At 38.1% G+C, this 16,643-nt stretch overlaps 1 protein-coding gene across 3 annotated transcripts in view; it reads right to left on the reverse strand.

The window, feature by feature from the left end:
* The window catches only part of srrm3 (serine/arginine repetitive matrix 3), a 145,316-nt gene that overhangs the window by 31,014 nt on the left and 97,659 nt on the right, over positions 1–16,643 (reverse strand). For all 3 annotated transcript variants that reach the window (XM_061898261.1, XM_061898259.1, XM_061898260.1), the window contains 2 exons: positions 13,362–13,469; positions 12,625–12,781 (listed from right to left, as the gene is read on the reverse strand). In XM_061898261.1, coding sequence (XP_061754245.1) covers positions 12,625–12,781; positions 13,362–13,469 — 265 coding nt within the window. The remainder of the gene's footprint in view (positions 1–12,624; positions 12,782–13,361; positions 13,470–16,643) is intronic.

Genomic DNA, 16,643 nt, shown 5'->3' on the forward strand with positions numbered 1-16,643 from the left:
TGTGGACTCATCAGACCACAGAACACCTTTCCACTTTGCATCAGTCCATCTTAGGTGAGCTCGGGCCCAGCCAAGCCAGAGGCGTTTCAGGGTGTTGTTGATAAATGGGTTTGGCTTCGCATAGTAGAGTTTTAACTTGCACTTACAGATTTGCTGACAGTGGTTTATATGAAGTGTTCCTAAGCCCATGTGGTGATATCCTTTACACACTGATGTCGGTTTTTGATGCAGTACCGCCTGAGGGATCAAAGGGTCCGTAATATCACCGCTCACGTGCAGTGATTTCTCCAGATTTTCTGAACCTTTTGATGATTTTACGGACCGTAAATGGTAAAATCCCTAGTTTCCTTGCAATAGCTCATTGAGAAACTTTGTTTTAAAACTGTTCGACAATTTGCTTACAAAGTGGTGACCCTTACACCATTCTTGTTTGTGAATTACTTAGCATTTCATGGAAGCTGCTTTTATACCCAATCATGGCACCCAACTGTTCCCAATTAGCCTGCACACCTGTTGGATGTTCCATATAAGTGTTTCATGAGCATTACTCAACTTTATCACTATTTATTGCCACCTTTCCCAACTTCTTGGTCACGTTTTGCTGGCATCAAATCCTAAAGTTAATAATTATTTGCACAAAAAAAAAATGTTTATCAGTTTGAACATCAAATATGTTGTCTTTATGGCATATTCAACTGAATATGGGTTGAAAATGATTTGCAAATCATTGTATTCTGTTTATATTTACATCTAACACAATTTCCCAACTCATTTGGAAACGGGGTTTGTATATATATATATATATATATATATATATATATATATATATATATATATATATATATATATATATATATATATATATATATATATATATATATATATATAATAACTTAGGGCGTGGTGTTTGTCCAACACTATGGCAGTTCCTGCAATCAGGTACATGCGCTCTCACAAGAGGGAGTCATCAGTACTATCGCCTTTCAAAGAAGCCACACTCAAATACAAACGCCTTTAAGAAAAACTAACATTTTGCAAAAACCAGTTACTTCCCAGTGCAACATGGATTCTTGTCTTGAACCCACCATTTACGAGTGTGCGTAGTTTACCCAATTTTTATCAAAATATAACTATAGATGTCAACATTGTGTACGTGCTGATAGCTTGATTTATGATCGCTGCCTCTGGTAAAAGCTCATGTGTTTTAGGTTTTGCTCACATTTGCTTTATTTTATTCAGACTCGTCGAGGTGGTCTTTCACGAAACACTTGTCACAAAAAGTAAGTCAAGTGATCACTGCAAAATCATGCATTATTCCACTTTGCCTTCTTCGACTATAGTTTGCTCCTTTTCTTGTCGTTTTTTTGTAAAATCTTGCACTCTTTCACCCTTTTTGATTACCTCTCGAGGAACTCTGAAGAACGTTTTATCCTTTTGGCGATTAGAACGGTTACACCAGCCTAAAACAACACAAGCATAGGGCATTTTTCTTTGAGAAAGGCAAAAAAACGCCCAGAACGCTATGACAACAGATCCTCGCTGGCGAACCACTTCGAGGATGTGGCGTCAAGTGAATACAACGTATGCAACACTTGTTCTGTGATTGGCTGGTGACCAGGCAAGGGGGCCCTGCCTCTTGCCTGAAGTCAGCTGGAATAGGCTCCAGCTCACCCGTGACCCTAATGAGGACAAGCAATGTAAAACAATGGATGGATGGATTTTACGGTGTTAACATATTATAAACAGTTTTCAGTATGATCCAAAGCAAAATAATAACCATATTGTTAGATGAATAGCTAGCTAACTGTGTACTGGATCTTCTAGCAATCTGCAAGAGGTCATGATATTGAGACCGCTTGATGCTTTAAATCCGAGATATAGCGTAAGTGAGGGCCTATGTTCTCCAGACAGACAAAAACACAGAAGAAAACCTGATGACAGCTGCTAAAAACTATGGTGTAATGATCCATCAACAAACAAACAAATGCTGGACAAACAGGAAGGCATTCTACCAAAACAGAAAGAAAAATACAAATGTAGATAGAGAAATGAAGCAGGAAGGTTGAGCGGGATACTGGACTTCATAATGAATTTAAGGCGCAGAAAGACAAAGAAAAACTAAACTAAATACTTCATAAAATCTTCAGAGTCAAATCATAATTGAAAAAAATCAACTTGTTTCAAGACCACTTGGAAACAACAAGAGAGAGAAAGAGAAAGAAAGAGAAACATCGACGGCACTCAAGCTAAAGTGCTTGTCACATTCTCATCTGCATAAAGATCACGTGCGGAGGCAAAGCGTTACCTACCTTCCGTTTCAATCAGTGACACGTATGCAAGGTCAACACAAAAAGGAAAGAAAGAAACAAAGAAAGGAGAAGGGGAATGTTCTCCGCAGCAATTTGAGAAAAACACAATGACCTCTTTTAGTATTAAAACTACATATTTTGTCCAAACACTAGCGAGAATCAAACAAACCAAAAAAGCCAAAGGAAAATAACATAACATATGTGTGTATATATATATATATATATATATATGTAATTATATATATATATATGTATATACATATATACAAACATATACATATATACATACATAAATATATACACACACATATATATATATATATATATATATGTATGTATATACATATATACAAACATACATATATACATAGATATATATACATACATAAATATATATACACATATATATATATATATATATATATTAGGGCTGGGCAACGATTAAAAATGTTAATCTGATTTCTCTGATTAATTGCGATTAACTGCATTGTATACACAAAGCCCAATAATGAATTCAAAAGTAGAGTGTAGTGCACCTTTATTGGAATATTCTCCCACATGAACAAAAGCGCCGAAACATTTGTTGTGCAAACACAATTTAAATCAGTCCTTGTTAAACAGTAGCAGTTAAATAGCATATTTTATGAAAATCAACTCAAAAAATGTAAATACAAACATTTAAGCTTATTGCCACTGCCAGGGTATTTAAGTTATCCTGTTTCTTATGGAAAATAAATATAATCTACATACAAATCTCTGAGCCACAATCATAACATCTGAACAGGCAATTTCTGAGGTAACAGCAGAAACATTTTTTTTATCAGGGATCTTATGTTGAAAAAACCTATATTATAGGTAGTGGGCTGTTTTAGGGAATTTTTGATCAAATTATCCACAGTAGCAATATTAGTAATGTTGTGTTTATTCTGCGTAGTGCACTTAAAATATTTAGGACCATATCTAGGAATTGATATGATGGGAATTTTCCGATTGTTTGCTTGGTGCTTTGATAAACTGAACGCATATACATGGTACTATATTGTGATGTTATGAGCCAGGGGAAAAAAGAACTACCCTACCCAGCATGCAGCAGGTTGTGTCGCCATGACGGCATCTTGTATGTTGTGATATGCACGCTCTGAAAGCAAACGTTAAGAACTCAGCCAACACTCCTCGTCTGCATTATTCATAAATAGACAGACAACACATATACTCCGCTGCTTCACAGGCCGCTGGATGTAGCCGGCAAAGTATTCCCATGCTAGCTAGCCGGTCTAGCAAGCACGCGTCATTCAGTCCAAAACGGCCCGATCTATCCACATCCAGAATTGTCTGGCGGTCGTAAGGGATCCCGGAGTGACCACGCTGTAAGCCAGCCATGAAATTTGCAGAATTGTCCGGTATTTTTGCCAAATGTTCCATCTTTACCAAGAGCCCCTCGTCCAGGCGACGCCATCTTGTTTAGAAAAGGCGTTAACAAAATAAAAGCATGTAAACAACATACGCAAATGTGCGATAAAATAATTGTCGGCGTTAATAGATTGATGAGTTAACTCGTAATTAACGCATTAATTTGCCCACCCCTAATATATATATATATATATATATATATATATATACATATATATATATATATACAGATAAAAAATTGGGATGAATCTAAAAATTACATTCATCTAAAACTACATGATGTGCTTTGTCTTTTTCGCTTGTACAATTGCAGATATATTTGTATCCAAAAAGGGGAAGGGTTGGAGGTGAGTGGATGCCATTTATTATTATATTTGTATTGTTGAGTAGCTACACGTGGAGGGGAGAGAGGGATGCATGCAGAGCAGGTATATGTGGAACATATATGGGGAGTTAAAATAGTGTGTTGTGATCCACAGGACATGGATGAGGAGGACGGACAGGAGGGGAGGAAGAGTGTCAGGGGGGCAGTCACTGCTAAAATGAACTAGAGTCGGCACATTTGAAAGGGACCCCAGTCCTATTTTGGCATGGGCCTTTAGTATATCTACTACTACTACTACTACTACTAAAATAATAATAATCCTAAGACTCCTGCTTCTACAACTCACTGATATCTGCTTGTTTTGTGCTGTTGGTCATATAATAGCACTTTGACAGTTCTCTGGAACTAGAGTGCATTACAAATAAAATATATTAAAGTATTATTGCTAGTAAATACAAGTAAAGTAAAGTGAGCTGTTTTAACTTGTGCAAGGGGAAGTGTTCAAAATGGCTTGGGTCTCTTCCAAATACAAAACCATTTGAATTAAAGTGTGAATTGTCCCAGATCCTCTTGACTTTACAAAATGATGTCGGTCAGTTCGAGACTGTCTCACTCCAAGTGTGGGAGTCAACATGCAGAATACTTTCCTTTCGTGCTACTTTTTGGCAGAGGGTTGAGAATTACACCAGCAAATTGTTTTTTCCTCGACAACGCTGCACTTTTTTTAAAAATAAAAAATGCTAATAATAATAATAAAAATAAATTAGTATATGCTCAAAGCCTTTCATTATTTTCGTATTACAAACGTAGAAGTTAGGGTAAATAAACATTGCCGAACAGCCTAAATGAAAAAAATTGGCATATATGGCTGCTGAACACAGTTTAATAACAAAAAACAAAAATGAAAGCAATAGCAGCATGTTGCTTTTAAACAGGTAAGTGAGACCTTACATTACTAAACACCTGAAGGCTAACATTTATTTAAAAAATTAACATGTTTAAATGTTTTCTATACATTAGGCTGTTGCCGGAACTTTTACAGAAACTGCCATTTACCTGGTAAACGTAAACTAAAAACGACCTGGGTAAATAAAGTTTTACAGGAACTATTTTAATTTCTAGTAGTTTGGTGGTGGTACTGAAAAATTCCTGCAGGAACATTAGAGGGGCTGTGCTGTCGAACGCTGTTTGGTTGAACACAGTTGGGGCATTCCTAAATTACATTTCGTATTTCGTAGTAATTTTTATTACAACATACTTGACAACGGAGTGCAAGAAGAACAAAAGGAACTTTTGACCAACAGGAACCGTTGTGGGGCATATATATGAGTGCTGATGAACACTGATTAGTGGAACACTTTTGCAGTATTTTTACTCAGCCGGAGTGTTTAAACTAGTATGCAGCCTAATGTTTACATTTAGAACACGAAGGTACGAGAAGTGAAAGGACTCTTTTAAACGTATTCACAGAGGAATATAAAGTATTTAGTCATACGACAAAGCCGGATCTCCAGCTGGGACTTGACCTCGTTGAAGTGAAATGTGACTGAGAGGAGACAGTAAACGAGTGGAACGAAGGTAAATCACATCATATATTCACTATTCACTTTTTGTTACATGTTGTAAAAGTAGTCAGTGACATGCTATTTGTGTAGACATTAGCCTCAACCAGAGTGAACCGAATGCTAAAGCAAACCAGCTAACACTAAATCTGATGTGTTCATATTGTCACAGTGAGATAAACACTTGACATTTATTAATATATTGTTATTTACAGTACAAATGTTACTGAGGGGACAGCTTTCTAATTGTAGGACACTGTCGACAAAAAGTCCAACATCTTGTGTAAATTTCAGTACATCTGGTTATTAACTCGTATTATTTTGTAATCTTATTGCTTTCTATTTTATTAAAATACACTTTAGTAAAATAAATATGATCTATTAGTAAGTTAATTTACATGGTATCAGTATAGAACTTTGCTGTACCACTCATCAAAAGGTAATAGGCTTGGTTTGTATAAAATATTCTGAACTAAAAGTTCCTGAACTTTTGGTGGAAAAGAGCCACATCAGTCCTGTATGACGACCACAGCAATAGTTGTTTCACTTTACTAGTGTCTTTCTTTTCTCCTACAATGCATGTCACAGAATACTGGCACACGATATTTGCTTCATCGCATAAAAAAATAAAGCAAGTTGGTTGGTGCAATCCTCAGTCTGCTTTTGCATTGAAGCATCCTGGATTGCCTTGATATGAGACAGACCCAAACGCAAGTGGGGGGACACATAACACAATCCTGAAAATGTCCATAATAAATAAAAGATTTGCAGCTGCAGCAGTAACGTCAAAGTTAACTTTAACCACAGACATTCACACACAACCTCAGTATTCCTTGTAAAGATGCTGCTTAAACGATGTGTTCACTACATATCAAATATATATGAGCGAACAAACAGTGTTTGGATTAGAGACATTGAAGTCAGTGTCACCTGGAGGCAACATGCAACGGGCATGTTTTAAAGAATTCATTAAAGAACTCCAGTGGTTGAGATGGAGCTGTTGGAGGAAAGGAGGGTTTATCACTGAGCAGAGCTGCTGTTTAACAGGAAGACAACGGTAAACAAGAAGAAACGATCACACATACCCTGTTAATCTAGTTGGTCCAGCTCCGAAACATTTGAGTGCTTTTTATATGAACAAGACAGAGACATTGGGGCATTTATTAATTGTTAGATACCATTTTTTTTTTCAGGTTAATTCAACAGTGGGGGTGAGGGTAGATAATGAATGGCACAAGCAGAGAGAGAGCAGATGAGGTCTCTTGAGTCACACAAGAGAAACACAGCAACAGCGCTACATTTCCTCTCAATAATGACTTAAAATAGCATTTTCTTTGATTTCAACATAACAGCTACTTTTTATTTTTTTAAGTTTTAAGTTGTGTTTTTTTACAAGCATTGATATAGGATGCTGTTATTTTCAAAATATATTTCTATACATAACTAGGGATGGGTACCTTCCACATTTGAACCGATACGGTACCACATTCATTGTTTTATACAACAAAACCTAACTTTCATTCTAACATTTAATAATGAGCTGATTATAATAACTTCTGTCCAATTGTTGTATTTTGTTTTATTCTTACATGGACGGCGTGGCGCAGTGGGAGAGTGGCCGTGCGCAACCCGAGGGTCACTGGTTCAAATCCCACCTCGAACCAACCTCGTCACGTCCGTTGTGTCCTGAGCAAGACACTTCACCCTTGCTCCTGATGGGTGCTGGTTGGCGCCTTGCATGGCAGCTCCCTCCATCAGTGTGTGAATGTGTGTGTGAATGGGTAAATGTGGAAGTAGTGTCAAAGCGCTTTGAGTACCTTGAAGGTAGAAAAGCGCTATACAAGTACAACCCATTTATCATTTATTTACTTTGTTCACATTGAATATTTCAACTTTACCTGGAGGTAATTTGCATTAGTTTGCTCTCAGTGCTGCTGGAGTGATAGCCAAATGTTCGTGTTGGGGATGCAATGGTGTGAAAATGTCATATTACAGTTATTGAGACCCAAAGTAGCACAATTATTGTAATCGCAATATTGGACTGTACTCATACACACACTCAAATTCTTATTGTTTTAATAACTAAAATAGACACTGTAAGAAAAGTGACTTGTTTTGCATATTTGGGTTTCTTATCCTGCACTGATAGTGTTTTAGTCTTAGTATTTAATCTTTTTTTAATGGCTAAACTTTTATTGTTTTAAGTATTGGTTCGTACTGTAGCACTTTATAATGTATTTGAATGTAAAGTGTGTTAGGAATAAAATATATTATTATTCATTATTTCTGGTGGGTGTTCTATTCTTTGGTTGTCACACACTTTTTAGTGGTCATTTAAAATCACCTGATGTGTCGTATTCCTCTGAGTATAGAACGATCACTCCGTCTGATGACTCAGCATGTAGGTTCAATGTGCACAATTGGATAGCTTAGTTTGCTCAGACTGCAATGTGATTATTAGATTAGATTGACGTATGTCATTTCTTACCAAAGAAAGATGTTCATGTCCCTTGTTTTCATGTTAGCATTTAAGCTAGCAAGGTAGCGCCAGTTCATCTGTGAATTTAACAATGTGCAGTTGTCAATCACATTTTTTCCAATAATTTAATTTAAAATTGTAATACTAACTGTCAGGAGTTTTACTGTGGTTATCGTCATTTCCGCTTATCGTTACATCCCTAGTTAGAGCTGCGGCTGAGTCCGCAATAGGATGTGACGTCACACGCAATGCACCGATTTTTAAATACAGATTCTCATGCCCAACCCAAAAAATAACTTATTTTTATTTTACTGTAACGGACCACATTTATTTAAGTATATTGCGTAAGACAACAGCAGCAGAACCAATGTAGTAATGCTGTACAATAGGTGTAAAATGAATACGTTTCAACTAACTAAGTTGCGCAAGCCACATTTTTACAGCGCATGCATAGGGGGATAATAATCCCTCCTGATACAGTAGTACCTTGGCTTACCAGTTTTTCAGGAAACAAGGTCTCTCTTGGCTAATTGTTTTAGAATAGAATAGAATAGAATAGAATAGAACGTGCTTTATTGACCCCTGGGATAAATTCAGCAAATTTTTGCTTTATTCGGGTTACAAGCCTTCCCACCACTAGAGCGGGCCTCTAGAAACCTTAGGGGTCCTGGTACGAAAACAGCTTCTGCCATGACTGCCGTTGTGTCTTGGAGCAAGACACTTTACCCACCTTGCTTCCGGTGCTACTCACTGTGTGAATGTTTGGTGGAGGTCAGAGAGGCTGTTGGGGCCATCAGTCTACCCCAGAAGTATCTTCCACCATGACTGTGTGAATGTGGACTAAGTGAATCATGGCGTCGCAGTTCTCACTGTAAAGTGCTTTGAGTGTCTAGAAAAGCGCGATAAAAATGTAATCCATTATTATTATTTGGCAAAGTGAATGTCACAGTTTATCCTGTAGGATTCGACTAACGTATCCTGTCTTACTCGTGACCATAATCTATTAGCTAAAAATGGACATAAAAATGATAAGTGGATGATATTCATTGAATTAAAGAAACAAATAATCAAAAACTAACTAAAATCTAACTTGGTGAAGCAGTTGGAGTGTAGCACTGATTACGCCCACCAAGGACGTTATAACAATATTTAGGGAGTGGAACCCAAAGACAGCAAGATAAAAACAGAAACAATTCATTGACTGATAGAATAAGAAAAAAGACTATCCATTTATTCCTTGGAAATATGGAGAAACTGTGTGTTTGATGGAAATCAGCTAGAAGGTTATATTGTAAAGTGTACTCTTCAAGGTAAATTCTGTAAATTATTACCGTACATTATTTTATAAAACTACCATACTTGTTTGTAGTATACATATTGTATTATTTTTCATACAAAATGCAATATCTAAAAGTTAGTTTTTCATTTTAGTAGGCATTTTACATGTCAAAATGGTGCTGTTTTGGGATGCCCAACACAAATTAAATTAATTTCAATTCATTTGAATTGGGAATATTGATTTGATATCCGAGTAGTTTGTGTTGCTAGCTCCATCGCAGAACCAGTTAGACTCATAAGCTGAGGTACTCCTGTGTTTCATCTGAAGTCACCAACATATACAACTTCATTAAGTTGACAACAGCCACAACTGTTAAACGGGAACTGCACAGTTTTTGGAATTTTGCCTATTTTTTTACAATCATCAGGAGAGACAAGAACATAAACAATTTTTTTCCTTTCCCTTTCTAACGTAAAAATCTGCTCGTTCTAGGTGGCTAGCAATGCAGCTAATGGGAGCACTCAATTCTACCTCTAAATCACTTTTAAAATGCATTAAAAACATCACCAATACTTCATTTCAAATAGCTTGGCTCCAAGTTCTACATTTGTAGCGTCAAAATCGCTTTCACTTCACTCTCCACCTCCAACGTCTCACACTTCTTTAAGCTGGCTTTTATAAGCAAAATTATATTTAACTTCAAGTCTAAGGTTATGATTCCTCATTTGTCCAAAAATAGTTGTCTTTGTTGTTCTGTTACCAAGTCTGCCTTAATTAGAAAACACACTTGTGTTTGATTCTGGAAGTAGGAACACACACATTTGTTGCTCGGAGTCAGACGCGCGTTGCTATGGAAACAGAAATCAATGAGCGGAAAAAAAACAGTCACAAAAATGATTACAATTATCAAAATATGGTAAATATTGAACATATTGTAGATTGTTATGAAGGTGTATGTTACTACATTATGTATAGACTTGCAATGTGTATATAAAACTTTGATGGAGGGTTTTGACGTTGATTTCGAGGGCTTTGAAGGCCAATCGGTGACTCCCATTATTCGCATTTTTCAAGTGTTTTTTTATCATCTTTAAAATCGTAAAAAAAAGACGTGTTATTGCCCCTCATAATGATTGTGAACGAAAGGCAAAATTCCATAAAAGGTGCAGTTCCCCTTTAATGCCATTGTTTTTTTGACCCGGCGCTAATTAGAGACTCTGGTGGTTATTTGATTTTGTAGACCACGCATCCAGCAACTACAGAAGCTTTGGTGAAATTAATAGAGGTGTTGATTGAAGCATCTATGGTACATTATAACTGGTCTTTTTTCCAAAATCATGTTTGTCAGTGAACAAGCTACATCATATGGAAAATTCTAGACAACAAAAACAGTAGTTATGCTGTTGTGCAAGTTTATAAAAGTAAATCGATATCCCTCTTTTTAGTACATTACTTTCAAAACTAACTAAATTATATTCAGAGTCAACTCTATAGTGTTTTTATGATTGATAAAACCTTAGTGTTTTAGGAGCATGAGGTGGTCCCAAAATACCAACTGATACCGTACATTAAAAAAAACACAGGGATTTATATAAATTAATCTAATCATTACATAATGGATTACTCACATCAGAGAGAGATGGATATCACTTGAAGGGGAACTTCACTTTTTTTTCTTTTTTTTTGCCAATCATTGAAAATCCCTATGTAACACAAGAACACATATATATATTATTTTTTTAATCCAATTTAATTTGTAATCTACAGCAAGTCCAAGGTGGCTAACAATCCAGCTCATGGGAGTAATCTATTGAGGCCAAGAAAACATCCCAAAACCACACATTCACTCACAAGGGCCTATTTAGTTTTACCAATCAGCCTACAGTATTCCTAGGTGCATGTTTTTGGAGGTGGAAGTCAGAGTACCCAGAGAGAACCCACGCAGTCACGGGGAGAACGTGCAAACTCAGCATATTAACCAACAATTAGCGATATTGCTACTAATAGCGGAGATGGTGAAAAAGACATGAAAAAAGGCCTGTCAATGCCCACTTTTTTTTTTGATTGATTCATCCAAACGGGGGATAAGAGCAGCCAATCAGTCGGCATCCCACTCAAAGAAGACATTGTATAGTAAATAATTATGTTGTCATGTTTGTAGTATGTATTTCTTGTTTAGCACTTAGCAGTGAAGTGACGTGAATTATATTTATATAGCACTTTTTCTCTAATGACTCAAAATACTTTACATTGAGTATTAGCAATAATGCTACTTGCTGGATCTGCTTCTCTATCATTCATCTTTCAAAACTTGTAGCTCATCCTCATGTCCAGGCTCAAACATGTAAGGTTCTGGATCATCATTTGTCCCAAATAGTTGTTGGCTCCCATGAAGACTGCCATGATAAGTAATTGTTATTGTAAAAGGAAATAGCAAATGTTGTGATGTGTCTGTGAAATGAATACGCTGCTGTATTCTTAAAATGACAGAAATTTAAATATTACATGTTCCTATGAATTTGCCTGTTACTACATTACATATATACGTAAAGCATCTATATAAAACATTGATAGAGGTTTTTGGTTGTTTTAGATCAAATCTCATTCACTGCATTGTTGGCTGACTGTTGCTGGTGTTTATTTATGAATTAGAAGGCATATAAAAATGTCAAACGTGTGCTTGGCTCACATAAGGAATAATCCTTATGTGAGCCAAGCACACGTTTGACATTTTTATATGATAGGCAAAATTCCCAAAAAGTGCAGTTCCCCCTTAAAACACCAACAAGTGCCTAGTCAGGATCTATGCAAGGTAGCTTGGATTTTTAACATTGCTGGACTAAATATATTTTATTTTAGATGCAAAGATTTGTATTGATGTTTGAAATGGTCATACCACATAACTCTTACGCCTCGGTGAACAAGGGCTTGGAAAGAAGCACATGTAGTTTTAATCATTATTCTGGGATCATAGTAGGTTTGGGTGACTTAAGTCTGGATGTGAGGACAGCATGCTGTTATTTGCAGACCTATGCAGAACTTCGCACACACACACCCTAAAACCTCCTTCTCTGTTGCCACCAAACAGGAACAATGAACAAGATGTCAGAGAAGTCAAAGAAAGACAGAAAGAAAGCAGCAGGTCTGATCCACATCATAAATGACGACAGTCATAAAAGTTGTGCCCTGTAACCTATGAATGGTGATGTTTAACATCTTAGTGGGAAGGTTAAATGAGCGTAACAGAGAAGATGACATACATTTTGCACCTTATCGCCCTCAGTGTAGTTGCGTCTGCCAGCTTTGCCATTGTGACTGCGCTGAATGTGGTCGCCATCGGGCCAAGCAGTAGGACTGTTGGGGCCAGAGGACACTGAAGCTACCTTCTTTCGATCCTTCTTCTGTTTGCAGTTCATTCTGAAAGAACAAAGGCATTACGTTTAGTGTGTTCAGTGAAGAAACATAGCTCCCATAACTACAATTCTCCACCCACAGGTATGCAGAGTACAGTATTAAAAATGTGATGATGAGACTGGTACACTTTTTAAATCACTGTGTCACAACACTTTAGAAACTGTGATTGGGGATAGCTTTGACTAAAACACTAGAATCCTGTCCCAAGATTAGCTCCCCTTATCCCCTGTATTCATAAAACGCATATGTAAAGTTCATAAAGTGCCTGTGCAAAAAAACCTATAAGTGCCCAAGTTATAGAGAGGGAGTGATATGTTTTTTTTATGATATATTTTAAGATGTATTTTATGATCAAGTTTATATTTAATATTTATTTATGATACATATTTATATATATATATATATATATATATATATATATATATATATATATATATATATATATATATCATATATGTTACATCATCCTATTCTTTCGCTGATGAGTGCTCATTAATGAAACTTAAACTTAATGGTCAGATATTGCGGAGGGAAATGCCTGTGTAGGGAAATTATGCACATGTGCATGTTATGGAGAATATACCTGCTGGGAGACTTAGAGGTGCTTCGCAATGACAATATGGAGGCACTGCGGCTTCTGCAAATGCTGCCTTGACGCTGTAGGCTCCTTCTGGGAGTTTCCGCTGGGGAGCTATTTGTACAGACACACATGCACAGATACAAAAGAACTTGTATGTATGGGCACATCATTGCAAACTTAGCCATCCCTCTAATTATTTGTAAAGGCAGTTCAGGCACGGCTGAACACTTTCAAAATGAGCCATAAGGTAACGCAGAGTTGAAAAATAAGCAATTAACATTCTGCAAGGCTGTATCTGAAAAAAATTATGATAAATAAAAAAATGATTAAAGACGATGACACAACACTGTTGATCTCATATTGCTCTCTGAGTATGCCACAGGGCGCCTGGCACACCCAAGGCAGCGACAAAAACAGGCCAAGAGAGTCGGCATAATTGCAAAACTGAAAGCTAAGGCTTCCCCCCCACCACTGTACCTAGCTTATTGCTAGCAAAGGTCTGGTCTTTATTTAACAAGATGGATGAGCTGAGAGCCAGAATAGCATAACATAAAATGTATGAGTGCTGGGTTTTAAATTTTATGGAAACCTATATCAGTAACAACACAGGACTTTGCCATTCAGCTACAGACCTACTCCTTCTATCGCAGAGACCAGAAAGCTGTCATTGGGTGTCCAAATATTTTAACTGGGGGGCTGCATTAAGCTTATTTTTTTTTGCTGGGCACCTAAAGTGCATGCAAAGTAACTATATATACAGTACAGACCAAGGAGCTGGTCATTGACTTTGGGAGGTCGAGTCCACGGTCACAACCTATTGTGATCGAGGGAGTTGAGGTACAGACCGTGGACTCATTCAAGTACCTCGGGGTTTGGGTGGACAATAAGCTGGACTGGACTGTTAACACGGACCACCAGTGCAAGAAAGGACAGAGCAGGCTGTACTTCCTCAGGAGACTGCACTCCTTCAACATCTGCAAAAAACTCCTGTGGATGTACTACCAGTCTGTGGTTGCCAGTGTTCTGTTCTACATGGTAGTGTGCTGGGGGGGGGCAGTACATCTAAGGACAGCTCCAGACTTGAGAAACTGATCAGGCGGGCCGGTTCTACAATCGGAATGAAACTGGACACACTGGTGACGGTGGCAGAGAAGAGGACTGTTGACAAACTAGTGAGCATCCTGGATGATGCCAGTCACCCTCTGCATAGCGTTATCATTAGCCAGAGGAGCCTGTTCAGTTCTAGACTGCTTCATCCCAAGTGCAGGACTAATAGACTCAAAAACTCCTTTGTCCCACACGCCATTAGACTGTACAACTCCTCGCTGGGGTGGGGGGTGGGGGGCATTAGGATGACAGGGGATGCCAAACAATAACAGTGCAATACGTTTTCATAACATCAATCAATCAATCAATGTTTACTTATATAGCCCTAAATCACTAGTGTCTCAAAGGGCTGCACAAACCACCACGACATCCTCGGTAGGCCCACATAAGGGCAAGGAAAACTCACACCCAGTGGGACATCGGTGACAATAATGATCCAGTGGGACGTCTGTGACAATAATGACTATGAGAACCTTAGAGAGGAGGAAAGCAATGGATGTCGAGCGGGTCTAACATGATACTGTGAAAGTTCAATCCACAATGGATCCAACACAGTCGCGAGAGTCCAGTCCAAAGCGGATCCAACACAGCAGCGAGAGTCCCGTTCACAGCGGAGCCAGCAGGAAACCATCCCAAGCGGAGGCGGATCAGCAGCGCAGAGATGTCCCCAGCCGATACACAGGCAAGCAGTACATGGCCACCGGATCGGACTGGACCCCCTCCACAGGGGAGAGTGGGACATAGAAGAAAAAGAAAAGAAACAGCAGATCAACTAGTCTAAAAAGGGAGTTTATTTAAAGGCTACAGTATACAAATGAGTTTTAAGGTGAGACTTAAATGCTTCTACTGAGGTGGCATCTCGAACTGTTACCGGGAGGGCATTCCAGAGTACTGGAGCCCGAACGGAAAACGCTCTATAGCCCGCAGACTTTTTTTGGGCTTTGGGAATCACTAACAAGCCGGAGTCCTTTGAACGCAGATTTCTTGCCGGGACATATGGTACAATACAATCGGCAAGATAGGATGGAGCTAGACCGTGTAGTATTTTATACGTAAGTAGTAAAACCTTAAAGTCACATCTTAAGTGCACAGGAAGCCAGTGCAGGTGAGCCAGTACAGGCGTAATGTGATCAAACTTTCTTGTTCTTGTCAAAAGTCTAGCAGCCGCATTTTGTACCAACTGTAATCTTTTAATGCTAGACATGGGGAGACCCGAAAATAATACGTTACAGTAGTCGAGGCGAGACGTAACAAACGCATGGATAATGATCTCAGCGTCTTTAGTGGACAGAATGGAGTGAATTTTAGCGATATTACGGAGATGAAAGAAGGCCGTTTTAGTAACGCTTTTAATGTGTGCCTCAAAGGAGAGAGTTGGGTCGAAGATAATACCCAGATTCTTTACCGTGTCGCCTTGTTTAATTGTTTGGTTGTCAAATGTTAGAGTTGTATTATTAAATAGAGTTCGGTGTCTAGCAGGACCGATAATCAGCATTTCCGTTTTTTTGGCGTTGAGTTGCAAAAAGTTAGCGGACATCCATTGTTTAATTTCATTAAGACACGCCTCCAGCTGACTACAATCCGGCGTGTTGGTCAGCTTTAGGGGCATGTAGAGTTGGGTGTCATCAGCATAACAGTGAAAGCTAACACCGTATTTGCGTATGATGTCACCTAGCGGCAGCATGTAGATGCTGAAGAGTGCAGGGCCAAGGACCGAACCCTGGGGAACTCCACACGTTACCTTAACGTAGACCGAGGTCACATTGTTATGGGAGACACACTGCATCCTATCAGTAAGATAAGAGTTAAACCAAGACAGGGCTAAGTCTGACATACCAATTCGTGTTTTGATACGTTCTAATAAAATATTATGATCGACGGTATCGAAAGCAGCGCTAAGATCGAGGAGCAGCAACATAGATGACGCATCAGAATCCATCGTTAGCAATAGATCATTAGTCATTTTTGCGAGGGCTGTCTCCGTCGAGTGATTTGCCCTGAAACCGGATTGAAAGGTTTCACATAGATTGTTAGACGCTAAGTGTTCATTTAACTGCTCCGCAACAATTTTTTCGAGGATTTTTGAAATAAAGGGAAGGTGAGACACCGGTCGGTAGTTTACCATGAGGTCAGGATCGAGGTTAGGTCTTTTAAGAAGAGGATGAATAACCGCTTTTT

This window comes from Nerophis ophidion, linkage group LG04, assembly GCF_033978795.1.
Source record: "Nerophis ophidion isolate RoL-2023_Sa linkage group LG04, RoL_Noph_v1.0, whole genome shotgun sequence".
Taxonomy (NCBI): domain Eukaryota; kingdom Metazoa; phylum Chordata; class Actinopteri; order Syngnathiformes; family Syngnathidae; genus Nerophis; species Nerophis ophidion.